Raw genomic sequence first — 24,944 nt, 5'->3', positions numbered from 1 at the left:
CATCGCGTCACCCATCGCGTCACCCAGCGGGCGGGGCGCTACAGCTTTCCCGGCCCCCGGTGCCGCCGCGGCGGGAGTCGCACGCCCCGTCCTCCGGTGCGGGCGGGCTGCGGGGAGCGCGGCGGGGGGGGGCAGCGCCGAGCCCCGGGCTCGCCCCGCGTTGTGACCGGGACGGAACGTGGCGTCCCCGGCTGCGGGCGGCGGTACCGGCAGCCGCAGCCCCGGAGCTGGCCCCGGTGAGCCAAGCCCCTCGCCCGGGCGGGCAGGTCGGCGGGGCAGGGGACAGGGGTGGCATCACCCTGCCCTGCGGCACCTCCCCGGCACCCCCGGCACCAGGCTCCAGCCCTCGGGCCGGGGACTTTTTCCTTTTCCCCCCCTTAACGGAGCTACGACCGAGGTTTCCATCACCACCTCTCTGATGAAACGAGTGGGCTGTGCTCCCTCGAAGGCGTTTTGTCTGGTGGTGACACTTTTACGAGGCTCCTCGTCCCCCGCCATGTGTGTCACCCACCACTCCGGGGGGCACCAGGGATGTGTCAGCCGGCTGGAGCTGGCTTGGGCGGTGGGGTGCTGCCAGCATCCCGGGCTGGGTGGGCTTTGAGGGGGGTGATGTGCAGCTGGCCCAGGTATTGGGGGGGGCCAGAGCCGCTCACCCTCCATCCCACACTCCTTCCCAGCAGCAAGGAGTGTTCCAGCTGCCTGCACTTGGACCTGGAGGAAGCGCCTGGAGCTGGCGGAGAAGGATCATGTGCTGACAGTGTCCACGTCCCACTTCGTCCCCCATCCCGGGCCCAGCAAGCGCCCAGCGAGGATGAGGCTGCCGGCTCTCACCGTGCTGCTGGCAGCAGGGCTCCTGCACACACAGGTCAGCAAACAGGGGTGGGGAGTTTGGGAAAAGCACGCGGGGCTGAGTTGCAAAGGTTCTGCTGGGACGGCTCCGCGTTCTGCCTTGCTTCCCTCCCTGCTCTTCCTGCTGTGGCTCCCATCTGCTGCACCCTGTGTCCCGCCCCAATGTCCTGCCTGCGCTCTCAGCTCCCTGCCTGCCCTCTCAGAACCCATCCCCAGCGGCACCCGTCCCCCGAAAATGCCACCAGCTCAGCCTCCTGGTGATTGATTAGCGAGGGGGGGGAGGGGGGGAGGGCATCAGGCAGTGCAAATGGTGGCCCTGCTTGTCCCTCCTGCTCTCCCAGGACAGCGTGGTACCTGCCTCATCCCTGCGCTGAAGATGGGGAAGGTGCCCCCCAGGAACCAGCCCCTGTTAGTCCCTGTCTGCAGGGAGTGTAGGAGGGGGCGGCTGGGCTTGGGGAGGGTCTGCGGCCCCCCCAGTACTGCCCCTCTCCCGCAGGCCTCCCCCCTGGCACGCTCCTTCCAGCTGGATTACGAGGGGGACTGCTTCCGCAAGGATGGTGCCCCTTTCCGCTACATCTCGGGCAGCATCCACTACGCCCGCGTCCCGCGCCCCGCCTGGAGGGACCGGCTCCTCAAGATGTACATGAGTGGGCTCAGCGCTGTGCAGGTGTAAGTGATGGGGGCAGCCCCGGCGGCGCACAGCCCACAGCCACGCCTCGGGGGTCTCTGGGGTCCCGGGAGTAGGGACAGAGGCAAGGGTGTTGCCTGATCACAGGGAGCGGGGAACAGCCCTTGCACTGGGCTGACTGGGACCCCCAGGTCTGAGGAGCAGAGGGGCCAGCCTGTGGGGTGGCACCCCGTCGTGCCAGGGTGCCCTTTAGCCCCCGCGTGCTGATCTCCCCTCTCACCCCAGCTACGTGCCCTGGAACTACCACGAACCGCTGCCGGGGGTCTATGACTTTGCCGGGGACCGGGATGTGGAAGCCTTCCTGGACCTGACAGCCGAGCTGGGGCTTCTGGTGATCCTGCGGCCGGGGCCCTACATCTGTGCAGAGTGGGAGATGGTGAGCCCCAGCCCCTAGACCTGGGACCCCTAAAGGGGTCCTGGGTGGCCTGGGAAGGGCACAGGGGGGGTTGGCCCTTCTGGCTGACACGCTGACCGCGGTGCCGTGCCAGCCGTGCCCAGGCTGCTGCCCCCCGGGGCACGTGCCCCTCCAGGGCCGAGCATCGGCGTTGTGCTGGCTGGGTTTCGGGCTGCTGAGCAGTTTCTCTGCCTCCCTCTCTGCCGTGCGTGTTTCTCCAGGGCGGCCTGCCTGCCTGGCTCCTGTGGAAACCAGACATCGTCCTGCGCTCCTCCGACCCCGGTGAGCATTGGGACGGGGCTCCGGCCACTGTGTCCTTACAGCCTGGTGCCAGTCCCAGCACGCTGGTTTCTCTCTGTGCACCTGCCAGCCCTGTGTGCATGGTCTCTTCTCTATCTTTTGGGACCCCCATAGTTCACCCTCCATCACTGCTTCCTCATCGCGTTCGGGCCTGCCCTGTCCTATCGTTCTCCTGGCAGGGCTGGCTGTGGGTAGGCTGGGGTGGACACTGCAGCCAAGCTGGGCTACCCTCTGTCCCCACAGCCTACCTGGCAGCTGTGGACTCCTGGCTCCATGTCCTGTTACCCAAAATCAAGCCACGCCTGTACCAGAATGGGGGGAACATCATTAGCGTGCAGGTAGGGTGCTGTGGGACCCAGCCCCCTGCCCTGCTCTGGGTCATCTTTGGGTGTGCCCCAAAAAGCCATCTCAACCCCTACGCCATGACCTCGTCTGGCACAGCTCATAGATAAATCCCTCCCGAACTCTGTGCCTGGGTTTAAATCCAAGGGCTGGGAATCTGGGGTACCTGCCAGAGTAGTTTGAGGGACACTGGCAGAGCTGGGAGTCTTGATGGAGCTGGAAGGTCGTTCTCAGGACCCACCTGGGGGCTGTCACACCATCCAATGTTAGGAGGGATGGGGGGAGCTGGGTGCTTGTCCCAGTGGGTGGTGGGACCTGGCTGCAGCCCTGCCATGTGCACGCTGGGTGCCAGCCCCTGCCCTGCTCGCAGGTGGAGAACGAATACGGGAGCTACTACGCCTGCGACTATGGGTACCTGCAGCACCTCCTGGGCTCCTTTCGGGTGCTGCTGGGGAGCGAGGTGGTGCTCTTCACCACCGACGGCACACGGGCGGAGGAGCTGCGCTGCGGCACCTTGCAGGGGCTCTACGCCACCATCGACTTCGGGCCAGGTACCCCTATGGGGGAGGAGGAGAGGGGATGGGGGTCCCGGCTCCCCCCTTCTCCGACCTCCCTTCACCTCCGCAGGCTCCAATGTGACGGAGGCGTTTGGTGCCCAGCGCTGGGTCGAGCCGAAGGGGCCCCTGGTGAGCTTGGCGTGGGCGCTGTGGCGGGGAATGACTTGCAATGGCTTTGGGGAGGCAGAAGGGCTGGTGGGGGGGTGAGGCTCACAGAGGAGTGCCGGGAGCCCCAGCTCCGGGCAGGTGACAGTCCCTTGGTCCCCCAGGTGAACTCCGAGTACTACACGGGCTGGCTGGACTACTGGGGGGGAGCGCACGCCAGCACCAGCTCGGCGCTGGTGGCCCAGGGGCTGGAGGACATGCTGCGGCTGGGAGCCAGCGTCAACATGCAAGTAGTCAGCTGGTTGGGGGGTGGGGGGGGGCCACAGCCTGGGGGGGCGATTCCCTCCCCTCTGTCAGCATCGGAGTGGGCACTGCCTCTCGCCTTCATCCCGCAGGGCTCGGGCAGTGGGAGGCAGGCAGGGCCGGGATTGCTGGTGCAGCAGGGTGGGGGCAGTGCCTGGTGAGCCCCTGCCGGGTCTGGGGGGTGCTGACAGGGCTCTCTGGGGTGTCCCGTAGGTACATGTTCCACGGGGGGACCAATTTCGCCTATTGGAGTGGTGAGTAGGGCCCTGCCCTGGGGAGGCGGAAGGGCACACTGTGGGGCTGGGGGGATTTTCCTCGGCCACCTCCAAGGAGGCTGCTTCAGGCTCCCACTCCGTCTCATAGGCCAGGCTGACACATAGCCAAGGGCCCTGATACCCAAGCTTGTCCCCTCCTGGGGACTGCTTTTGTCTCCAGGCAGGGGCCCCCAGTTCTGGGTGGTGCCCCCCCCCCACACATTGCCTCGCATCCAGCCTGGGGCTGGGGTTCATGCCCTGGGCTCTGCCAGAGCCCCTTCCTCCAGCTCCCATCCCTTCCCTGGCCAGGTGCTGACTTCAAGGATCAGTACAAACCAGTGACCACCAGTTATGACTACGATGCCCCACTCTCAGAGGCGGGAGACCCCACCGAGAAGCTGTTTGCCATCCGCACAGTGATCAGCAAGGTGCGGAGCCTGGCAGGAGGAGGGGGACAGCACTGGGCACTGCCGCCTGTGCCAGGGAAGTGGGGACACAGAAGGACGTGGCGGGGCAGGGGACATCTCCCTGCTCACCCCGGCGCGACAGCTGACAGTTTGCTGTTCAGTTCCAGACCCTGCCAGTCGGTCCAATGCCACCCGCCACCCCCAAATACGCCTACGGCTGGGTGGCCCTGCGGAAGGTGAGTGCCTGCCCTGAGGGCTGTGCTGCCCCTGCCTGGCACTGCCCAGCTGCCCAGCGCCCACCCCTTTTTGTAGTATGCTGACCTCCTGGACGTCTTGGATGTGCTGTGTCCCTCTGGGCCCATCCAGAGCCAGTTCCCCCTCACCTTTGAGGCCACAAAGCAGGTGAGGGGCTGGGTGCAGTGAGGGACCCTGAGGAAGATGCTCCTAGGCTTGTTTGCTCTGCCCTAGCTCCAGAGTCGAGGAGCAGGGCTCGTCTCCGGACCCATTTCCCTTTCTGTGCCACTCTGCTGTGTCCTGCAGGCCCATGGCTTTGTGCTGTACCGCACACAGCTGCCCCAGGATGTCCTGGACCCAGGGACGCTGAGTGCTCCTGCCCACAGCGTCTGTGACCGTGCCTATGTGATGCTGCAGAAGGTGAGGCAGCAGGAGCACACCCGTCCCTGGCCTGGCCTTGCGGGAGGGCTGTGGGACCTGCCGACAGCGGAGTCGTGCTCTGCCAGGGCCTCGGGGACAGCCAGGGTGCCGAGAAACACACTGAGCCCTTGTGGGGTAGCCCTCCGGTCCAAATTTGTCCCCTGTGGGGGCAGAAGGCAGCCTGGGCTGGTTCCGAGAGAGCAGGCAGCAGTGCTGGCAGCGACTGGGGCAGGGGGATCCAGGCACAGCAGCGCTGACCCTGTGGCTGCAGGAGTTCCAGGGGACGCTGGAGCGGGACGGGCGGACAGCGCTGCATGTGACGGGCAGAGCAGGGGACACCCTGGATGTGCTCCTGGAGAACATGGGCAGGATCAACTTTGGGGCCAACATCAGTGACTTCAAGGTGAGGGGAGAGGGCCCCGGGGCTCTAGAGGGGATGGTCTGGGCACTCGCATGGCCAAACACCCCCTCTTGTGACCCAGCCATGGGGGGGCCGCCCCCAGACCTGCTGCCTGGTTAATCTCACACCATCCCCTCCCCTGGTCCTAGCAAACCCACCAGGACAAGGCTGAGGTTGTCACCTGTCTCCTAGTTTTGCCCCTATGGCAGCCAGAGCTGTGCAGCCCCTCTGAGGGATCCCATCCCACCTCCACTGCCGTGAGGGGGACATGCCCTGGGGAAGCCAAGCATCCTCCTGCTTGTGGCAGACCTCTGTTGCCACCTCATTTTGGCCCCTGCTCCATCTCAGGGCTTGCTGGGGAACCTCTCCTTGGACTCCAGCCCTCTCAGCAACTGGCTGATCTACCCCCTGGCCACAGACACTGCCATCCGGCAGGGCTGGCCCCATGCTGCCCTGCCGAAATCAAGCAGTGGGGGCAGAGCGGGGCCAGCCTTCTACATTGGGACCTTTGAGACCCCTGGCATCGCCTGTGACACCTTTGTGAAGTTCCCAGGTTGGAGCAAGGTAGGGCGGTGCATACCAGGAGAGGGGGTGAGGGTGGAGGGGGGCACAGCTCAGTCCTGTCTCAATCTTCCAGGGCCAGCTGTGGATAAATGGCTTCAACCTGGGCCGGTACTGGCCCTGCCGTGGGCCCCAGCAGACCCTCTTTGTGCCCAGCTCAGTGCTGCATGCTGGCCGCCCTAACAACATCACAGTGCTGGAGTTGGAGGGGGCACCCGCCACCCCTCTCTTACTCTTCCTCGACCGACCCCTTTTCAACAGGACCCTCAGCCACAGCCCTGAGGCCACAGAATAAACACAGGGCTGCTGGGCACCAGCAGCACCTCTCGCTGGGGCTGCGGAGGGCTGGTGAAGCACAGGGGGGAGTGGAGGGGCTGCAGGGCCCTAGGAAAGGGGCACGGGTCCTGGCACAGACATCCAGAGCTCCTGCCCTCCTCTGGGGCCAGGCAGGGTCTGTGCTAAGCAGAAAGGGGCACAACACTGAGCTTGTTTTGCATGTTAATCCCACACCTGTTCCAAATAGTTGCAGCACTCTTGCTGATTCCCCCCACGCCTAGGGGGTCAAGGCACCTCTTTATTAACAATGCAGGCAGAGGAGGTAGTTGCTAACATGATACAGCTGAGATGCTGGTAGCATCCAGAGAAGGAAAGGGCAAAGCACAGTCTAGGTGTCCACAGGTAGTTCAGAGCTGCAGGGTCAGGATCTGCCGCGGGCAACAGCCTAGAATGTACCCATGAGAAAAACTGGCACAAGGACCCCTGCCTGCAGCCAGGCCACAAAACAGCCCTGGCAGCTCACACTAGCGCCCAGGCACCTCTCAGTTGTAATGTCCTGAGGGTCACCAGCCAGAGACCAATGTCAATTCATGCCCCCAGCCTTGCCTGAGTTGCCCTGGAGAGGGGCATGGCCAGCTCCGTCCCTCTGACCAGCGCTGCTCCACAGGCTCTCCCTCGCTGCGCAGCCAGTGCTCAGCCGTGTCTCCGCCACGCTGGTCCCCGGCGGGTGGGGGCAGTCCCCAGCCCTATGTGTGACCAGCCCGGGCCCGGCGGTGGGTTTGCAGGCAGGCCGTGGAGCAGAAGGAGAAGTCGAGGTAATGGAAAGGGACCCGGCCCAGCAAGGACTCTCCACAATACCAGCAGCGGCTGCAGGGAAGAGCAGAGGTGGCCCTGAGCAAAGGGGACACTTGCAAGAGGGTTAGAGAAGGAGAGGACACATTGCCCAGGCTGTGACATGAGACACCGGCAGCGTGAGGGAGCTGGGGCTCCTCGTCCTACAGGAGTGATGTGCTCACTCATCATGTTCCAGCCTGCGGGGTGGCACAGGGAAGGGACACGGGCACAGGAGTTGCTGGGGGGTTGGCTTGCCATAGATCTGGCTGACCAAGGCGTCATTTGCAAAATATTTCAGGGGGGCAGGGCAAAAGAAGGAGAAAGCCGTTACGCAGGCACTACTGGGAACTGAGTGGACAGGAATAGCTTTAGACTGGAAACGAGAACTGGAACAAGAAGGGCAGGGAACAGCTGTGCTGACGTGGGAGAGTTTATCGGCGGGGGCCGTTACCTGATGTTGGCAGGAGCTGTGCCGGCGTCCTGCCGCTGCGCAGCCAGCCTCCGCTCGGCAGCCAGCGCCCGCTGGGGAGCACAGACACAGCTCAGCACCCCCTGGGAGCTGCTGAGCCCACCGCACCGGCACTGCCCCGGCCGGGCTGGCCCCCCTCCCCACGCACGGCCCCACCTTCTCCCTGTCGGACAGGGCCGCGAACCGCTGCTTCTCCTCCTGCTCCTGCTCCCGGTGCTGCCGCTCCTCCCGCTGCGCCTGCTCCCGCTGCTTCCGTTGGGCTTTCTGTGCCCGCTTCTTCTCCAGTTTCTTGGCCTCCATCTCCTGTGTCAGGGGCCCTGGCACCTGGGGGGCAGAGGGCAGTCAGCATCTCCCACTGAGCCAGGGGCAACGGCACGAGCGGGGGTGAGAGACGACTTGTAACTCCCCAAAACAGGGACTGAGAAAAACAGCCTGAGAAAGAAAGAAGGGACGGAGGGGGAGTAGAGGCCCTTTGAGCCGAGGAATGCCTCAGACACTCACAAGTAACAAAATTATAGTCACAGGGTGGATAACGTGGAGCCTGGAGCTGGTAAGGCAGCCTGATTAGCACAAGATGCAGCTGGGGATATGCTAATGAAAATTAAGAAGATCATGCTAATTACATTATCCCATGAAGTGCCTTACTCCTCCCCATACATGTGATGTGTAGTAGGTACATAGGTCAAGCTGGGGGACAGACCCAAGGACAGGGTGTATAAATTGAGGCAGGGGTTGAGGAGTGAAAACAAGACCAAGCAATAGATAGAAAGGAAAAGGAGAAGGTAAAGCAGACGGATGCATCCCTGACAAATTTGGACAGGACCAATGCAGGAACCCAGACCAGTGATCTCTATTTCTCTATCACTCTTCTTTTTCCCCTTTTCCCTTATTACCATTAATTAACTCAAGGCACGTTAAATCACTTACCATAATTCGTCATATACTTAGCTGATTATCATGTATCCAATTAGTACACTGTATGAAATTAATAAATGCCTGTGCATGGACTTTGAGACTTGTCTCATCATTGCCCACTCTGTTGGGGATGTACAAACTTAAGCCCCTTGTCTCCCTGTCTGAGCAGGGTGTGACAGTGGGTGAGGGACGCTTTGCCCTGGGGTCCCCCCAGCCCCCAGCAGGTGAGGGCAGAGGGCAGGCACCTACCTTGGCACGGCTGTAGTCGTACTTGTCTGGATGGTCCACCATGAACTTGCGGAAGGCATTGCGGGTCGGTTTGTCAGCAGAGACACAGTAGGGGGTCCTGTCCTGCCTGTCTCTGCGAGACAAGGAAGACCAGCTCACCCTGCCACCTTACTGCCTACGTACCACTGGGCTGTGAACCCAGCGACTTCCCAGGGATGTCTGATGGGTACCGCAGGCCAGAGTATCACAGCAAAGGAGTGGAAAGTTGCTTATCCGTACACCAGAATCCCCCCAAATCCTCCCCCCTCTTCTTGCATCTCGAATGCCCTGCAAAAAGAGTGGTCTCAGCCCTCCTCTCCAAACTGTCTACCAATAAAACCTGGGAGCACCCTGGGGCAGTGCCCACCTCCTGCTGTGCCAGACCAAGCAGGCAGAGAGACTAGTGGTTCAGCTCTGAGGCCTCCCAGAACAAACTCAGACATCCCGGCTGAGCAAGACCAACCCCAGTTGTCCCAGAACAATGCTGGCACCAGTCTCCCGTGGCTGAGACAGGAGGGAGCTGCTGGGCTCCTACAGAAAGGGCTGTGCTTGCCAATTGCTGGGCGTCCTGCAGCCATACCTGAGGGCAGGGTCCACCCCTGCCTCCAGCAGCAGGCAGACAGCCTCGGCCTTCCCTGCCCGTGCTGCCACGTGAAGCAGGGTGCTGCCACGCTCATCCATGGGCTGGTTGAGCAGGGAGCGGGGCATATCCAGGGGCTGTGTGTCCTCCCCACCCTCACTGTCCACCCGCAGGGCCCCGTTCTCTGGCACAACCAGGAGGTGCCGCAGCGTCCCCACATCCCCCGTTTTGCAGGCGGTGAACAGGGCATCGCGGAGCTGGGTCTGAGGGTCTCCTGTGAGGGAAGAACAGGAGGGGAATCTGATGGGTCCCTGGGCAAAACAGTGCTCTGGTCTAAGAAACACACGCAGCACAACTGAAGCATCATTGCACTAGCTGGATTTGGGCACTACAGGATCTCCAGCACATTCAGTCTGTGACAACATGACATGGCATTGCTGGGTGCTGTTGGCAGCATCTGAGCCCTCTCCAATCCCCCCTAACACACCGGGTGCTGCCTGCCCCAGCAGGGTTCAGAGCTACTGCTCTGAACACAAAGCTCACTCCAAGGCAGGTGGCTGCACTACAGCGATCCCACGCCCAGCTGCTCTGGGCGCTTGCGTGACAACGTGCTCTTCACCCGCTGCAAAGCCAGCAGCAAGGGAGGCAGGCACCCATCCGGCCCAGCTCCTGACCCCACTTACCTCCATTGTCCCAGGGAAGGGGCTCAGTCCCAGCCTCCCCCTGCAGCTCTGTCACCAGCTCCAGGCCAGGCTGCCCACACTGGGTACCAGGGCATCCCGCCTCTTTGGCACGGGGCCCTGCATGGGAAGCATATGGTGAGGAAGAGGCCCAGGGCTAGCCTGCACCCCAGCCAGGGTAATTCTTTCCCCACTGCCTTCCTACACTGTCCTCAGCCAGTTCTTCCCACTCACCTTTCTCCACCTTCTTGTCCCTCTTCTTCCTTCTGCGGTTTCGCTTGGGCATCACTTCAAACTCCCGGAGGTCCAAGGTCCCCAGGGTCACTTCCACAGTCTCCAGTTCCCCTGCAGGGCTTTCCTCCTCCTCTTCCTCCTTCTCCTCTGGGGCTGAGTGAGGTAATAAGACAGGGTTGGACGCCCCCCACACAGCACAAATCACTTGGGGCTCTCGGACAAGCATACCCTGCCCTCCTCTGGCCCAGTGTGAGGCCATGCAGTGCAGATCCCCACTGTGGTGCCAGCGCCTGTCACAGGGCTGCAAATCTGGCCCTGTAATGTAACAGACCCTGCTGCTTGCTCCATAGCAAAACTCACCACTTGTGTCCTCCTGTGGGGGATCCACCTCTGCTTTCCGCCGCCTCTTCTGCCAGCCCTTCCGGGGCAACCCAATGATGTCCTCCAGTGGCGTGTCCTTCCCTGGACAGCAAGGGTGCTCCTGTCATTGCCTGGGGACAGGGAGGGCCCCATGTCTCCAGGGACTGAGGGTTGGAGAACTGGCACCTCAACCCCATGGGGCAGCATCCCCTAACACGTGAGGGACTACGTCACCCCACCTGGTCTGACCCACAGGCACTGGGGCACCAGGGCTGGGCTGACTCACCATACACCTGCAGGCTGGCCAGCGTGGCATGGACTCGCAGCACCTCTCGCAGGGTGGCCCTGCGGGTGCTGAGGGGGATGTGGCAGATGCGAGGGTCGCCCTGGGTGAGAGGTGGGTTCCTGCCTCCAAAGAGCAGCACACGGTTGTGGCGCGGGGCTCGGAGAAAGATGCGCTGAGCTTCCTCCAGGTGCTGGGCCCAGGCTGCCAGCAGGTCCTGAACATCCTGGGGAGGAAGGGGTGGCACCACAGGGTCCTGAGCACAACATGTGGGCACAGGCAGGTCTGGAGCTGGGACAGATCCAGGACAAAGCAGCCTTAATTGGGACCTGACTCCCTTTTCGGAGCTTGCACCCCACCCACGCCGCCCAGCAGTGGTATGGTACCACCCCACAGAGCCAGCCATGAGCACGTCTCCCTGCCAAAAGCCCAGAGCTGTGGTCCAGCCCCACCTTGAGCAGCGCCGCCTCGTTGTAACGCCGCAGGGAGGCTCCGGCCGACCTGGGTGCTGACCCCGGAGTCTGGGCGTCCCGTAGACCCTGGGCTGTGCCCCGCCGTGCTCGCACCGTGTAGTAGTGGAAGGTCTTGTGCTCCTGCACCTGGGGGCTGCAGAGAGGGGCAGGCATGCACGGAGAGGAGGTCAGCTGATGCTCTTGGGACCCCAGAAGGCTTGTGGCTTGCCTCCGGGGCCCTAAAAATTATTACATCTCTTGCAGCACAACTGCACTTAGCCAACACTCAAGCAAAGACTAGGAGCTCTGGGTGCCCAGGGTGCGGTAAGCAGTGCGATGGAGGAATAGGGATGGGATGGCTGCCCAATGCCTAGCCCCAGCTGTCTTTGCCCAGAGGGGCAACACCAACTCTGCACCCCTGTACTCACCCCCGGAACACAGCTCCTGCGAAGTGCCCGCCGCCCATCATCAGCACAACCCAGCACGTGCTCGCACTGAGGCTCTGCAGCGACGCCGTCAGCTCCGCTGGCTCCTCACTGTCACCCTGGGAGACAGACACCCCCAATAGCACCCACAGGATCACCTCATTACCTCTTGTTGTCCCTGGAACAGAGACCAGCCCCTCTACTGGCATTAGAAGCAGGTTTCTGGGAGCATCCTGGAGCCAAAAACCAGACCACCAGCAAGCCTGGGGCTCTGACCCAGCACCAGAGACCACTCCTCCCATCATGGGACATGAGGAACTGTCAGGTAGCCATCTACACCCCAGTGCCACCTGCCTTCTCTGGGGTCCCTCTCCCAACACGCTGGGCTGTGACTTGCCTTCCCGGTGGCCAGCACGCAGCGGTAGGCAGAGATGAGCTGGCCCTTTGCATTGCGGAGCAGCACCTTGTGGGAGCGGAGGACTGGGGGGGTCCCGTAGCTGTCACTGGCAGAGGGCAGCAACTCCGACTCGCTGCTTGCATCGGAGCTCTCCGAATCGGACCCTGAGATGCTGGAAACGTCACCTGCGACGGAAAGAAAACGAAGCAGGGCAGACATTAAACAACAGCTTCCCCAAAACTTTGCAGGTGGCTCCAAGGGCCACCCCACAACCCCAGAAATGTCCCATCTGATACTCTCTACATAGCACAAGGGGGCTGTGGGCTGGGAGATAAGCATTTTGGGGCTCTGGATCCCCAGGTATATATAGGCATGGCTCAGGTAGAACGCTCCCTTCTCCCTGTATCAAGTCAGTAGGGCTCAGGAGCAGTGCTGAATCTCCAGGAGACCCCACAGAGGAAGAATAAAGCCGAGGGCTTCATCCCTACACAGAACAGCCCCAGCAACACCGCTGGTGGCCTCTGGGCTCTGCTGGGGGCAGCCCAGTTCCTCACCTGCACGGCTCTTCTCCTCAAACACTTCAACTGGCAGCGCCCGGCGCCCGAGGAGACGCTGCTTCAGGTTGAAGCGGTGCCAGTCGAGATGGTAGTGCTCAGTCTGTGGAAGAAAGAGGTTTGAGTCAGCAGGGTCTTGGGAGCCCATGGAAACCCCTGCCACCAAAGGCCCTGAGGTGACAGACTCCGAGGGCTAAACCAGTGCTGGGACCCTGCAGCGATCCTGACTGGAAGACCGCAGTGCATTAAGGAGTCAGCCACGTAACAGCTAACCCCAGCAGGCACCGGCCTGTGCCGCACGTACCATTTACCTCCAGTAAGCGACACTTTAAGCAATAGCGCGCAGGCACCGAGTGCCAGATCCCAACAGGAGGTGGGCAGCAGAGCTCCGGGAAGCAGCCAGCGCCGGGCTGCACCACGCTGGGGCTGAGCCTCGGCAGCAGGACCCTGCCAGCCCCGCTCCCACCCCACGCTGGCCGCCCGGCCCCACTCGCCTGCTCCTCCCGGCTGCCGAACACTTGCCCGCAGGTCGAGCAGCCCATCACCTCGGGGACGCCCCGGGCCTTCTCCTTGCTGCTGGCGGCCGCGGGTTTCTCTGGAAGAAGGATGAAAAGCTGCAGACGGGCAGCTCCCCTGGCTGCACAAGGGGAGAGGGGCCTCCTGGGGCTCTTCTCAGCCACCCGGGTGGCTGCGGGAAAAGCTCCGGGGACCGCGGGGTAACACTGAGGAGCCCGTTTTCCCACCCGCCAGGCAGCTCCCACGGCTGCCACGCACGCTGTGCTGGGGGGCACAGCTCCTTCTCCGCGGCTGGCGGACATGAGCGCGGCCGAACACTCCCCCCGCGCAGCCCCACGCACCGTGGCTCGCCGGTGCCGGCTCGGCGGCCCACGCCTCCGCGGCAGTTCCGGTGACGAGGGTGAGCCCACGCAGCAGGGCCGGGTCCTGGGCGGCCTCGAAAACTGACCTGCTCTCCGGGGCCGGCATCGCTCCTGCGTGGGGCGGAGAGGGGGAACGGACACGACACCGCGCCTGAGTGACGGGGGCGGCGGGAACCTCCCGCGGGTGACCGGACGACCCCCCCCCCCCCCTTCCCTCCCCGGTGCCGTTACCCCCGCGAGCATACTACCCCCCTCCCCGCCCACGATCCCTCCACCGGTAACAGGGACGCGCACCCCGCCGCTCACGTGCGACCAGCACCGCCCCAACCCGGAAACACATCACCCCCCGCTGCCTGACGTCACACCTTCCCTCTTTACGGGCCGCCGCGAGGCTCAGCTCGCCCTCCCGCCCTCCCCATTGGCCGTCCCGCGTCCCGCCCTGCGTCTGCCATTGGGCGCGGCGGCCGCCAATCGCGTTGGCGGGCGGGGCCGGGGCCGAGCGGGCCGGGCCCGGGGCCGGGGCCGGTGGCGGCGGCGGGGCCCCGCCATGGCCCACTTCGAGACGCAGTACCAGCGGCTGGAGAGCTCCTCCACCGAGTCCCCGCCCGGCGGCGGCGACCTGCTCGTCCACGTCCCCGAGGGCGCCAAGTGTGAGCGGCGGCACCGGCACCGGCACCGGGGGGTTGGGGCCTGGCCGCCGGGGAGCGGGACGGGGAACCGTGAGGCGGTGGAGAGGCCTCGGAGAGCGGTGGTGCCCGGGGAGCGGGGGGCAGATCCAGGCTGGGCCAGGCTGGGGGGAGCAGCCAGAGACCGAGGGGAGCGGGGGGGGGGTGCGGGCCGGTTTGGGCGCCGGGGGGGGCCCGGGGCGGGCGGCAGAGGTGGGGGGGCTGTGCCCCACCCGCGGGAAGGGTGGGTGGACAGGAGGGCCCCTCACCCGGCGCTTCTCCTTCGTGCAGCTCCGTGGCATCACATCGAGAACCTGGACCTGTTCTTCTCTCGCATATCCTTTTCGCAGCGGGATGCACCCCCACCGCCTCCCGGGCCCTCAGTGATGCTGGAAGCCCCGGGTTTGGTGTAACTCGGAGCCGGGGCAGCGTCTGCCCCTTCCCGTCGGGTGCCCGGAGGCTCCCGGGGGGGGCTGGCAGTGGCAGAACCCCCGTGCCGGTGGGGTGCTGTCACCCGACCCTGAGGGGACAGACAGGTTCTCCTAGAGATCCTTGGCAGAGTGATGACAGTACTGAGTTGTAGTTTCAAGTAAAGCTTTATTTTCTTAACAGGATTTTACTATTAGCGTAGTGTTCATAATCAGGATTTCTGTAAGCAGAATCAGTGTAGTACGATTTTATAAGTAGAACAGTGCAGAATTTTATACTGCTGCTCGACTTACGGTTTCTAATCACCTGGACTCTGTGCAGATCGGGTCATATCTTAATACATGGTTTGCTGTATTAGTATAACAGTCATAATCTAGACACAAAAACCATATAAAAGAGTACAAGTCACTTACTCAAGCCTCAGAGGAAGCAGATGATGATGGGGACGTCCCAGGCTACTGGGGGGTCCTGGGTCTCACTGTCCAGCAGCTGTTCTGGTCCAAGTTCCCACTTAGGACTTGCAACTCCGTGATTTTGTGGACAGTGTTCTGGGTGTGGTTACACTTCCCTGTTCTGTGATGGGGTCATCACCTCCATCAGGTTGGCCAGATGCCTGGGACTTTCAAGGCCAGCACAGAAGGGAGTAATCAGTCTGGCACTCAGGAATCTTGAGGCTGGTAGGGAGGGAAAGAAATCTGTTCAGCTTGTCTGCTTGGTTCACAGGGTCTTCTGGGTCTGATAATGAGGGAAAGGGAACTAATAGGTGACCCACTCAGTCACAGAGAATGGCTGCCTGCCTTATAAAGTGGTGTTAGTTATGCTAACCACATTACCAGGAGTTGGGAGCAGAGGGTGCTGGCTACAGGTGCTAGGGGTATTAAATGCATTTTTCTTTCTTGCCTCTGTGTTGTCCTGCCTGCCCTGCCCACCCTTGTGCGGCCTGAGGGCAGACAGTTTCTGCTCTGTGCTGGGACAGACCCCTCTCTGCGTGTTGGGTGGGGAAAGAAAGGAGCTTGGTTGGAGCCAAGTCCTCTTATCCCAGCTGTGCTGTACCTGGGCAGAGTGTGTTTCTCTGCAGTGGAGAACCAGCTTGCTGCTGAGTAGGGGTGGGAGGGATTTTCCGTTGGTGGTGGAGGGAGAACTGTCTGGGGAGCTGCGGATGCCAGTGGGACAAACTTCTCCATCCTTCGTCAGAGGGAAGGAGTCTCCAGACTGTTCTCCTTGACTGTAGTTTTCACGTCTATAACCTGCATCAGAAGAATGGCTTCACTTGCATGCTCATTGGAGAGATCTTTGAGCTCATGTAAGTGCAGGTTCCCCTTCTGTTGTGGCTGTGACAGCTGCTGGGGAGCAGCCACAGGAATCTGCCGAGCTCCTGCACGGGAGGGTTCCCTTTACAGGTGTCATGTCTCCCTGTCATTAGGGTTTTCCGTGCCCCAAACCTGCATTCCACTTTGAGGAACTGGTGCCCTTGAGCTTTCCTGCTGCCGTGACTGTGGGAATGCATCTCCATGACACACGACCCTGCCTGCTTCTCATTTTGGGGGCAGAAGAACGATTCCCTCATGCCTGCTCCCTTTTTTCACAGGCAGTTCATCTTTGTGGTGGCGTTCACCACCTTTCTCATCAGCTGCGTCGATTACGACATCCTCTTTGCCAACAAAGCCGTAAATCACAGCCAGCATCCCAGTGAGCCCATTAAGGTGACTCTGCCAGATGCCTTCCTGCCTCCAAATGTCTGCAGTGCAAGGTAGGGGCAGCGGAGGGGGCATGTAAGCTACTGCTCTTGCTTTCTCAGGTACTCGGGGCACCCGCCCGGGCCTGTCTCCCACTACTTGCCTTTTCTTGCTCGCAGAATCCAGGCAAACAGCTTCCTCATCTGCATCCTGATGATAGCTGGGGTTTTCTGGATCCACCGACTTGTCAAATTTATCTACAACATTTGCTGCTACTGGGAGATTCACTCCTTCTACATCAATGCCCTCAAAATCCCTATGGTAAGTAGCCGGGCCAAGGGCTGGATGTGGGGCTGCTGAGGGATGTGGGAGGCATTTGCTGGGTGTTTAGAAGCAGCTCACCTTCACGGCTCTCTGGTGCCAGCTTCTTCAGGAGACCTGTACCGAGTGCTTTTTCCTCTGCTCCATAAACACACGGGTCTTCTCTCAGCCTCTTCACCAGCAGCCAACTTATTCCGTGTTAACCCCTTTCTGCCCAGCTTGCCTCTCTGCCTGCTGGCATGCGCCTCTGCCATCTGCCACCCAATATGTTTATTCTTTGGTGATGGCCTTTTCTGTGATGCCTATCAACAGAGAAGGCATAAACGAGGAGATCCTCGTATCTGCCTGGGTTGTGGACAATATCATCTTCCTTGTTCACTGTGTGGGGGGAAACTGAGGCATGGAGCTACCTAGTTGGTGAAGACCACATTGGAGATTGATGTGTCAAAGATGGGGTTTGAGGCTTGCACATATATCCTAGTCCAGAGTACTTGCTCTGATGGACAACATCAAAAGGTGTGTGCGCATCTTTTGAGGAAAGACTGCGTCTCGAGGATGGTGGGGTGAGCCAAGAGGCTTGGTTTGCCCCTAGGTTTTCCACAGGCTCCCTCTGGGACACTGCTTAAGTCCCTTCCCCTGTTGACTCCAAATGGCAGCTCTGGGAGGACCCATGGGAGCCTGGAGCTGTGTTCGTGCCTCCAAGGCAGCTGGCGTGTGAGTGGCTGGGAAAGTCATCCGTGCTAATCTAGGGGTAAAGGGCACCCGGCCAAGGAGCGGGGTTTGCTCGCTAAGGCTGAAGTGGTGCAGGGAGGTGCCTCGTGTCCCGGTGTTGCATGTGCCTCGTCAGCACCCCGAGGTGTGCGCTGGGTCCTGCTGTTGGAGTGGGCTCAGCCCAGCCTCTGCCCCTGTACGCATCCTGCCCCTAACCTTGCTGCTTGCCCCCTCCCAGTCCACCCTGCCGTACTACACCTGGCAGGAGGTGCAGGCCCGCATTGTGCAGATCCAGAAGGAGCACCAGATCTGCATCCACAAGAAGGAGCTGACAGAGCTGGACATCTACCACCGCATCCTCCGCTTCAAGAACTACATGGTGGCCATGGTGAACAAGTCGCTGCTGCCCATCCGCTTCCGCTTGCCCCTGCTGGGAGACACCGTCTTCTACACGCGTGGGCTCAAGTACAACTTTGAGCTCATCTTCTTCTGGGGACCCGGCTCCCTCTTCGAGAATGAGTGGAGCCTGAAAGCTGAGTACAAGCGGGCTGGGAACCGCCTGGAGCTGGCTGAGAAGCTCAGCACTCGCATCCTCTGGATCGGCATTGCTAACTTCCTCCTCTGCCCCCTCATCCTCATCTGGCAGATCCTCTACGCCTTCTTCAGCTACACAGAGATCCTGAAGCGGGAGCCGGGCAGCCTGGGTGCCCGCTGCTGGTCTCTCTATGGCCGCTGTTACCTCCGTCACTTCAACGAGCTGGACCACGAACTGCACTCACGCCTCAGCAAGGGGTACAAGCCAGCTTCCAAATACATGAACTGCTTTATCTCCCCCCTCCTCACCATCGTGGCCAAGAATGTGGCCTTCTTTGCTGGCTCCATCCTGGCTGTGCTCATCGCTCTCACCATCTATGATGAGGATGTGCTGGCGGTCGAGCATGTCCTGACCACAGTCACCCTGCTCGGGGTGGGCATCACGGTGTGCAGGTAAGGTGGGGCTGTGCTGCCCCTGCACTCCTGGCAGTGCTGTGGGGAGCGGTGGGGCTGACAACCGTCCCTGCAAACATGCTCTTTGGTTGCCAGTGGACGTGAATCTGCCTGAGTGAAGGGCAGGGCTGGGGAGAGTTGGGGACGGGCAGAAGAAAGGGGCGGTGGTGATCTTGGGTGCAGTGGTTGCATGGGCTGAGCTGGCAGGAAGGTTCTTCTTGGGCATGAAGGCTACAGGTGGAGCTGTGATACAGGCCAGTCACCCTGCCCTCCCAGGAACTGAGGTGTGATGCTGTGATGTTTCCCTGTCCTGTCCTACAGGTCTTTCATCCCTGACCAGCACCTGGTGTTCTGCCCAGAACAGCTGCTGCGAGTCATCCTGGCGCACATCCACTACATGCCTGACCACTGGCAGGGCAATGCCCACCGCTATGAGACCAGGGACGAGTTTGCCCAGCTCTTCCAGTACAAAGCGGTGAGCTTGGCTTGTGTGGGACTGGGATGGGGACTCACCCCCATCCCTGCAGGAGGGAGAAGCTGCCGGAGAGCCGAGCAGCTCCGGGGCTGGCAGAGGAACAAGGCAGCTTTCTCAGAGACACCCTGCCCCAGAAGACGGAGGGCTGGAGCTGGGGGCTGGCTTTGGGATTGCAGGTTTTTTGACGTTCTCAAGCTTGTGCTGAGCCCATCATCTCTGTGCTCAGGTCTTCATCCTGGAGGAGCTCTTGAGTCCCATCATTACCCCCCTGATCCTCATCGTCTGCCTGCGGCCCAAGTCCCTGGACATCGTTGACTTCTTCCGCAACTTCACGGTGGAGGTGGTGGGTGTGGGTGACACCTGCTCCTTTGCCCAGATGGATGTGCGCCAGCATGGCCACCCAGCGGTAGGTCCCGTGGGTGGCAGGAGGGCAGCCGGGGCTCCCCACCAGCGTGTCTGGTCCTTTAGACCCATGAGAGGCCGTAACTCACCGCTCCTGGCAGCCCTTAGCCCAGCCACCTGCCTCTCTGCTGGGTGTCCCAGGCTGCCAACACAGGTCACCGGCCCCAGAAGGCGCTTGTGGTTCAGGTGTGATTATTAACCTGATATTTTGTGAACCAGGCTTTGTCGTTTCTTTACCTGATGTTGTTGCCTGTCTTCACAACCAAGAGTCCTGTGTCCTCAGGGGAGAAGAATGGGGATATTTGGACATTTAGAAGGCGTGATCACTGAGAACTGACTTAAAGAACCTGGACTGCTTGTGCCCAGGAGAGAGGCAGCCTTGGGGAGATGAGAAGCATTTTCCATTATGTAAAAATCTAGTGTGGAGGGAAAGGAGATCCATCTGTTTCCTGTGCATGGGAATTTAGATTACTTGTCAGGAAAGACTCCCTAGTGACAGGGCTGTAAACTAGAGAGGAGTCGGTCTCACTGGCAGGAAGCTTTTAAGAACAGTCATTTGTTGGCTGTAGCCACTCCTGCTGCGAGCTGGAGAGTGCAAGACAAGGCTTTCAGCTCTGCATTTTGTGACTAGTCCTCATCTCTCAGGTTCCTTTGCGGCGGTGCACGTTCTGGGGTGGAGGTGGAAGGCGCTGTGCTTGCTGCTTCTTCCCCAGACTGTGAGGGCTGAACTGGTGTGGGGCTTTTGGTGTAGCGCCTGCTACATGTGGAGCCATGGCCCAGCTTGTGCTGGGTGTCGCGTGCTTTGCCCAGACTGCAGGATTCCTGGGCCTGGCGGGGGTGTCAAGCAGCAGATGCTGTCCCTCATTACCTGTCTGTGCTCTGCAGTGGATGTCAGCAGGAAAGACGGAGGCCTCCATTTACCAGCAGGCCGAGGACGGCAAGACAGAGCTGTCCCTCATGCACTTTGCCATCACCAACCCCAAATGGCAGCCGCCCCGCGAGAGCACGGCCTTCATCGGCTTCCTGAAGGAGCGGGTACACCGGGACAGCAGCGTGGCGCTGGCTCAGCAGGCTGTGCTCCCCGAAAACGCCCTCTTCAGCTCCATCCAGTCCCTGCAGTCGGAGTCAGAGGTGCCCAGGCTGGGGAGGATGCGGGATGTTTTTTGGGGTGCTTGCTGGGTGCTGGCAAACTGGTAATCAGGCCCTCTGGGCAAATTTGCTCTTGCCTAGGCTGTATCTGGCGATGCAAATGTGATAGATCAGCACTAGTTGGGACTGTTGTTAGGTTTCTAGAGAAGGCAACAGGCTGTCCTGGGGCCCTGTGAGGTGGGAGAGGGGCTGAAAGAGCTGCGGTGCCTCAGTTCTGCGTTGCTGGCAGGGATCAGCCCTCCAAGTCTGCATAGGACAGTGATTCTCTCCTTTTCAACTCTGCAGCCGCACAGCCTGATTGCCAATGTGATAGCGGGCTCCTCGGCACTGGGCTTCCACATGGGCCGGGATGGACAGGCCTCCCGCCATCTCTCCGAAGTGGCCTCAGCCTTGCGTTCCTTCTCCCCGCTCCAGTCTGCCCAGCAGCCTCCCAGCAGCTTTCAGATGGCGGGAAGGGATGGAGAGGGAGCCCAGCCTCGGGGCACCAGTGCCATGACAGCCTCTGGGTAAGCTGCAGGCTGGAAAGGGGCAGGCAGACACCTTGCAGATTCCTTTAACCTTTGACCAATTGCCATCCTGTTATCCTAGATGCATGGAGACATTTGTTTCTACAGCCTGGGACAGCAAGGGACATGTTCACAAGCAGAGTTAGGCCCAGGTGCTTAGACTGGCACCAAGGGGCAATGTCAGGGTTCTGGTGTTCTCCTGTAGGTACCACTGTGGTGAGAAAGCCCTGGCAGGGAAGAGGCAGCGCTGTAGCAGGGCTGGTCACGTTGTGAATCTGGGGAGATGCCACAGAGGGCCTGTTCCTACGCAGCCCGGGAGTGGATCTCTGCAAGCCTGACGTTAGAGCGGAGAGGGGCTGGGCGGTGTTGGGGGCACCTGGGCAGCAAACACCACTTGTGTGTCCCATGGCAGTGCCGATGCGAGGACTGTGAGCTCGGGGAGCAGCGCCTGGGAGGGTCAGCTGCAGAGCATGATCCTGTCGGAGTACGCCTCCACCGAGATGAGTCTCCATGCGCTCTACATGCACGAGGTGAGCGGCCTGGAGCTGGGCAGGCAGGACTGGGGTACCCTCTCTGGAGTGACTGGGATACCAGTGTGAGTGAGAGCTGAGACCAGTCTGTGTGCAGTGCTGGGGAGAGGGTGTGTTCGGGTGTCTGGGCCCTCCCCCACAGCTGACTCACTCATCTTTTGGCCTGAAGTTGCACAAGCAGCATGCCCAGCTGGAGCCCGAGCGGCACACCTGGCACCGGCGAGAGAGTGACGAGAGCGGGGAGAGCGCCCATGAGGAGCTGGACGCTCAGCGGGGTGGCCCCGTCCCCATCCCTCGCTCTGCCAGCTACCCCTTCTCCTCGCCGCGGCAGCCTGCCGAGGAGACGGCCACGCTGCAGACCGGCTTCCAGCGGCGATACGGTGGCATCACAGGTACGGGAGCCAGGGCAGAGGTCTGAGCTCCGGGTCAGAGCCCCAGATCCGATGCCCTGTATGGACTGGCATGAGCGGCCTGCCTGCCCCTGAAGACTGTCAGCCCCCAAGGGAACTAATCTTCCTCTTTGCCTCTCCTGCAGACCCGGGCACAGTACACAGAGCCCCGTCCCACTTCTCCCGCCTCCCTCTGGGAGGCTGGGCTGAGGACGGGCAGTCAGCGAGACACCCAGAGCCTGTGCCGGAGGAGAGCTCAGAGGATGAGCTCCCACCACAGATCCACAAGGTAGGGGTGAAGGCTGTGGCTGAGAGGAGGAACGTGTACTTAGGATGGTCCTGATAGGTGCCACATCCCCTCTCTGTCTTGCAGGTATAGCCCTGTAGACTGGGCATCTTGTGGGGGTCGCAGTCTGGGAGCCGCCTGGGCAGCAGGATGTGGCGCCATCCTGTTTCTTCTCCCGTCCTGAGTGGACTGGATGGCCCCGGGCTCCGTTTTGTTGCCATCAATTGCCGAAGAGACAAAACTGCCAGGCCAGCGGCTTTGCGGTGGCACCTTTGTGTCCAGCCATGTGTCAAGTCAACGCCACTCTGACTCTGGTGGGGTGAATGCGTGTGTGAGTACATACATGTGTCTGTGTTCACATCTGTGTCGTCCGTGTTGGAGGATCGCTGCAGAGCCTGTGAAAGCTGACGTGACAGGACTGGCAGCGGGCAGCCGTGGACTGGGTTGGCGGTGGCGGCAGCAGCTGCTGTTCGAAGGGATGTGAGATGGCACCAGCTCCAGATGTCCGCCCGGAGCTGGGACCTGCCTCCAAACTGAAGGCAGGAGCTGTTTGGGGGGCTCTAGCTCAGCCTGTAGCACCACACCTGCCCTGCCTGCAGCCCTGAGGTGGTGCCCAGGGCCATGCTCACCCCCTGGAGAGGACCAATGTTGTGCCCCTCAGCCCAGAGCAGGACAACAGTGGGGCAGTTCCCCGCTCCTCTGCCCCACCACCCTGCAGCGGGATGGGTCCTGGCTGCTGCTGGTGTTGGTAGGGGCGGGATCTAGAGCTGGTGGGAACCGCTCTGGCCGGGATCTGGGGATGCTGCAGCCCTTCCTCGACTCTCACGACAGCTGACCCCGTCCCCTGCACATGAGGAAGAGGCAGTGGGGTGAAAATCGTGGGTCCCTGATGTCCCTCCCAGCTGGCAGCCTCCATGCCGTACCTCTGGGCTAGGGCAGCAGCCTCCCCGCTGCGTGGCACCCACGGGATGGGGGCTGCTAGTGGGCCCTCCTGCAGTGCCAAAGAGACCCCAGTGTGGCCCAGCCCGGCGTCTCCCGGGGGTGCTCGCAGCCCCCCCTCAGAGCCCACCCTGAAGGTCTTGTGCTCTGTGTATTGGTTCCCTTCCCTCGGGCATGATAAAGGCCTTTTCCCCGTGCCCAGGCTGTGCTGCATCGGGTCTGTCCTCCTGATGTGGCCGTTTCTGTGGTGTGGGGCCCTTCCTCTACCCAAGCAAAGGCGTCAGTCTGTCCCGCATCTCACCCGGGGTCATCCAGCTCCTTCTTCCCTCCTGAAACCATCCTTTTGCTTGCAACGTGGCTTTGGCTGCTGTGAAGACCATATACCAAGCAGCTGCCTGGCGGGGGTAAGGAGGGGTGCCCCGAACCCAGACGGGAGATGCAAACACCAGCCCAGCCCCGATCAGAATCCCGGCTGTGCAGCGCGGCTTCAGACAAGACCTTCCCACTGTCGTTCTGGTTTCCCTCTCTTCTCTTCCAGTGGCGGCTCGTGAGGATCTGCATCCCAGCTAACCCCTGCCAGGCTTTGCTTTCCCCTCCCTGCCTCCCCCCTTGCCTCTGGCCGGGGCCGCTTGCTTTTGCCGTGCCCTCCGCAAGCACCGCAGGCTCTCCGCTGCCGTCCCTGGCGTCCCGGGCCGGCTCTTCCCCTGCCAGGGTGCTCGCCCTCTGCCCTTTGAGCCTGGGCTGGGTGCGCGCTGCCGAACCACCCGCTCCCGGGGCGGGGGTGCACCCCGGAGCAGGGCCGGGGTGCTCACGCAAGGGCCAGCTCTTTCGGGGTGTTGGGTTCCCTGCTGCGATGAGGACGGACGGACGGACCGGAGCTGCAACTGCTCGGGGGTCCGTGAGAGACCAAACGGAGCTCAGAGTGGGGGGGTCAGCGCTGAGCCAGGCGGAGGGTTTGTGGATGTGGGTGCTGCTGGGGTCCTCCCACGGAGGAGCGGCTGCAACAACCCCACAGCAGCTCCGGCTTGAGGCTGTCAGGGCACGGTGAAGGGAAACTGAAAGCAAGTTTCCCCGGGAGCCCGAGCTTTCCTATGGCTTCCCCTGCCAGCCCTGCACAGGGGTGAGCCTTGGCGGGACCCTGCCCCTGGGCTTCCCCGGGGTGGGTGGGGGGCTGCTGACCTCGAAGCTGGGCAGCTGAAGGCTGGCAGCGCCCTGGGGCCGGGGGGGGGGGAGGTGTGGGCCTTTCCCTGGGCTGTCAGGGGGGAGAGGCTGGGCAGAAGCAGGCCAGTGTCCTTGCTGCATGTTGTGCTTGTGTCGTCGGTGTCCCGTGTGCATGGCGAGCTGCTCTTTCTTCATCTCCCTCCCGGGGTGTGCGGGCGCAGGGGGCCCTGGGGAGCGTGGTATCGCACCCCCCCCCCCCCCCCCGCGCCCTTGCTGTACAGCTGTATAGCCGTCTAATAAAGATGGGCTGTATCACCATCCCTGCCCGTGTCCGAGTCTCCCTTCACCCTAAAGCAACGTGCTGCCCGGCCGGGGCACGGGGCACGGAGGAAGCCGGACGAGCCGGTGGCAGGAGGCTGCGAGGTGCCTGCCTGCCCCCCCCCCGCCCCCCCACGGGTGGGCTGGGAGCTCCCCGCAGCTCAGTCTCGGGGGCCGCGGAGAGGGGAGAGGCAGGAGCTATATTTATCCCCGGCAGGGCAGCGCCCAGTCCTGCCTGACCTCTGCGGCGGGCAGGGCCCTCGCTGGGGCTGCCGGGGCTATCGCGACACCGCAGGGCTGGGCTGGCGGCGGCGATAAGCGGGAGCGGAGTGCCTCACCTCGGCTACCGGGACCTTCCCCACGCTCCCCCGACCCCCAGCCCGGGAGCTGGCTCCGCGCCACCGACACCTCCCCGGTCCCATCTCTGCGGGGGGGGGGGGCTGCGGGGCTGGGGGGGGGGCGCAGGTCCGTACCGGCTGCGGCTGGGCACCGGGGCGGGGGGGGGGGGGAGCGGACACGCACACGCACACGCACGGCGGGGGATGCGGCCCCCGGGTGCAGCCCCGGCGCCGGGGAGGGCGC

At 62.1% G+C, this 24,944-nt stretch overlaps 3 protein-coding genes across 10 annotated transcripts; 2 read left to right on the top strand and 1 right to left on the bottom strand.

The window, feature by feature from the left end:
- GLB1L (galactosidase beta 1 like) lies at positions 1 to 6,148 on the top strand. Of its 3 annotated transcripts, none has more exons than XM_042808511.1 (17): positions 1 to 96; positions 681 to 865; positions 1,346 to 1,518; positions 1,763 to 1,913; positions 2,153 to 2,213; positions 2,475 to 2,569; positions 2,944 to 3,124; positions 3,201 to 3,259; positions 3,400 to 3,521; positions 3,752 to 3,792; positions 4,102 to 4,220; positions 4,361 to 4,435; positions 4,512 to 4,601; positions 4,740 to 4,853; positions 5,125 to 5,256; positions 5,602 to 5,817; positions 5,891 to 6,148. In XM_042808511.1, exons 2-17 carry the CDS (start codon positions 812 to 814, stop codon positions 6,107 to 6,109), a joined length of 1,902 nt encoding a protein of 633 aa, XP_042664445.1. In that variant the 5' UTR covers positions 1 to 96; positions 681 to 811; the 3' UTR covers positions 6,110 to 6,148. The 3 variants fall into 3 exon arrangements, with proteins under 3 accessions (XP_042664445.1, XP_042664443.1, XP_042664444.1); XM_042808509.1 differs by having other exon boundaries at positions 30 to 236; XM_042808510.1 differs by having other exon boundaries at positions 30 to 236; positions 678 to 865.
- A 200-nt stretch (positions 6,149 to 6,348) lies between these two features.
- Positions 6,349 to 13,770, bottom strand: ANKZF1 (ankyrin repeat and zinc finger peptidyl tRNA hydrolase 1). Of its 6 annotated transcripts, none has more exons than XR_006167060.1 (16): positions 13,713 to 13,761; positions 13,398 to 13,529; positions 13,035 to 13,135; positions 12,541 to 12,643; positions 11,987 to 12,171; positions 11,593 to 11,708; positions 11,165 to 11,318; positions 10,716 to 10,938; positions 10,430 to 10,531; positions 10,070 to 10,222; positions 9,839 to 9,955; positions 9,156 to 9,429; positions 8,558 to 8,669; positions 7,376 to 7,717; positions 6,697 to 6,957; positions 6,349 to 6,535 (listed from the first exon to the last, which is right to left on the bottom strand). XR_006167060.1 is itself a non-coding variant. In XM_042808508.1 (16 exons), the coding sequence occupies exons 1-16, from the start codon at positions 13,756 to 13,758 to the stop codon at positions 6,837 to 6,839; spliced, it is 2,178 nt and encodes a 725-aa protein (XP_042664442.1). In that variant the 5' UTR covers positions 13,759 to 13,761; the 3' UTR covers positions 6,349 to 6,836. The 6 variants fall into 6 exon arrangements, 5 of the variants coding, with proteins under 5 accessions (XP_042664442.1, XP_042664441.1, XP_042664439.1 ...); XM_042808508.1 differs by having other exon boundaries at positions 6,349 to 6,957; positions 7,376 to 7,446; positions 7,550 to 7,717; XM_042808507.1 differs by having other exon boundaries at positions 6,349 to 6,957.
- Positions 13,771 to 13,904: 134 nt separating this feature from the next.
- ATG9A (autophagy related 9A) lies at positions 13,905 to 24,364 on the top strand. The gene is made up of 14 exons (XM_032984730.2): positions 13,905 to 14,068; positions 14,375 to 14,418; positions 15,751 to 15,815; positions 16,101 to 16,262; positions 16,368 to 16,509; positions 17,459 to 18,207; positions 18,529 to 18,682; positions 18,909 to 19,088; positions 19,970 to 20,215; positions 20,519 to 20,739; positions 21,152 to 21,269; positions 21,439 to 21,661; positions 21,805 to 21,947; positions 22,032 to 24,364. The coding sequence occupies exons 1-14, from the start codon at positions 13,966 to 13,968 to the stop codon at positions 22,035 to 22,037; spliced, it is 2,556 nt and encodes an 851-aa protein (XP_032840621.2). The 5' UTR covers positions 13,905 to 13,965; the 3' UTR covers positions 22,038 to 24,364.
- Positions 24,365 to 24,944: the final 580 nt, after the last annotated feature.

The sequence above is a fragment of the Tyto alba genome, unplaced genomic scaffold, assembly GCF_018691265.1.
Source record: "Tyto alba isolate M040663 unplaced genomic scaffold, T.alba_DEE_v4.0 Super-Scaffold_7, whole genome shotgun sequence".
Lineage (NCBI taxonomy): Eukaryota > Metazoa > Chordata > Aves > Strigiformes > Tytonidae > Tyto > Tyto alba.
Note: the sequence above shows the minus strand (reverse complement) of the source record. Positions and strands in the feature narration are given on the sequence as shown.

Coding starts and splice junctions, on each gene's coding strand:
- GLB1L (XM_042808511.1), top strand. CDS start 812: ATGAGGCTGCCGGCTCTCACCGTGCTGCTGGCAGCAGGGCTCCTGCAC. Junction 866..1,345: donor CAGGGCTCCTGCACACACAG/GTCAGCAAACAG, acceptor CCTCTCCCGCAG/GCCTCCCCCCTGGCACGCTC. Junction 4,854..5,124: donor CCTATGTGATGCTGCAGAAG/GTGAGGCAGCAG, acceptor CTGTGGCTGCAG/GAGTTCCAGGGGACGCTGGA.
- ATG9A (XM_032984730.2), top strand. CDS start 13,966: ATGGCCCACTTCGAGACGCAGTACCAGCGGCTGGAGAGCTCCTCCACC. Junction 20,216..20,518: donor CCCTGCAGTCGGAGTCAGAG/GTGCCCAGGCTG, acceptor TCAACTCTGCAG/CCGCACAGCCTGATTGCCAA. Junction 21,662..21,804: donor GCGATACGGTGGCATCACAG/GTACGGGAGCCA, acceptor CCTCTCCTGCAG/ACCCGGGCACAGTACACAGA.
- ANKZF1 (XM_042808504.1), bottom strand. CDS start 13,758: ATGTGTTTCCGGGTTGGGGCGGTGCTGGTCGCACGTGAGCGGCGGG. Junction 13,136..13,397: donor GCCGGCACCGGCGAGCCACG/GTGCGTGGGGCT, acceptor TCCTTCTTCCAG/AGAAACCCGCGGCCGCCAGC. Junction 11,319..11,592: donor GCAGGAGCTGTGTTCCGGGG/GTGAGTACAGGG, acceptor CCCTCTCTGCAG/CCCCCAGGTGCAGGAGCACA.